This window comes from Austrofundulus limnaeus, unplaced genomic scaffold (assembly GCF_001266775.1).
Source record: "Austrofundulus limnaeus strain Quisiro unplaced genomic scaffold, Austrofundulus_limnaeus-1.0 Scaffold409, whole genome shotgun sequence".
Lineage (NCBI taxonomy): Eukaryota > Metazoa > Chordata > Actinopteri > Cyprinodontiformes > Rivulidae > Austrofundulus > Austrofundulus limnaeus.
In genome coordinates this window covers 330901-331777 of record NW_013952811.1, presented here as the reverse complement: position 1 = coordinate 331777, position 877 = coordinate 330901, and the positions used below count along the sequence as shown (strand labels likewise).

At 42.8% G+C, this 877-nt stretch overlaps 1 protein-coding gene across 2 annotated transcripts in view; it reads left to right on the top strand.

Annotated features, from left to right (window-relative positions):
• Positions 1–877, top strand: part of afap1l1a (actin filament associated protein 1-like 1a) — a 50019-nt gene that overhangs the window by 41087 nt on the left and 8055 nt on the right. For both annotated transcript variants that reach the window (XM_014024147.1, XM_014024149.1), the window contains exons 11-12: positions 349–453; positions 545–756. In XM_014024147.1, coding sequence (XP_013879601.1) covers positions 349–453; positions 545–756 — 317 coding nt within the window. The remainder of the gene's footprint in view (positions 1–348; positions 454–544; positions 757–877) is intronic.

Genomic DNA, 877 nt, shown 5'->3' with positions numbered 1-877 from the left:
GACAGACAGACAGACGGCAGACAGACAGACAGACAGACAGACAGAAAACATTACCTCGCCCTTGGCTGAGGTAATAAATCATTGGGTGTACTTAGGTTTTTTACATACAGCTTCTCCTTTTTAGGTTTCTTTTTGTTTGTTGGAATCTTGTGTGTGTTTGTGTTTTAAAGGTTTGCCTAGAATAAATTCAGACTTAAAGACAAGATTATTAGTGCTCATCAGTAAAATATGAAATAAATAAGGAGAGTAGTTCTTTTTCCCATGACTGTAGATGTATGTATATTTCAGTTCCCGCCACAGATAAACCTGTGCCAAAAGCAGCAGATTAATCCTGTACTTTTTCTTTAGTTAAGACAAAACGAGGAGCTTTTGCTGCAGGCCGCAAGATCACACGTATCATCAGCTTTTCCAAGAAGAAGACCCCCAAGCCAGCCTGCGTAGACCCTCGACAAGGTAAGACCCTGCTTCACGTTTATACRTCAGGTTTTCCTTCTTCTACTCATTGCTTTTTTCCCCTTTCTTCCCTCTCCTGTGTCCCATGCAGGCTATTTGTCGGTGCTGGTGAACCAGGTGTGGCAGGAGCAGTGGTGTCGTGTCTCCAGCGGCTTTATGCACTTTTACCAAGACAGAGGAGAACCCAGGGCTTCTCTGGCTTCTCTTCCTCTGCACGGCTGTGAGGTGGTTCCTGGACTCGGACCCAAACACCCCTTTGCTTTCCGCATTCTCCAAAACAGCACAGAGATGGTTGCTCTTGAGGTACGCTAACTTCTATTTCTTTTATTCTTAAAGGGGCACTATTATGTGTTTCTCAGGCAAACATTTAAATACTATACCATAATAAAGTATCTATGTCACCTTTAGCTGTTATTAAAATGCT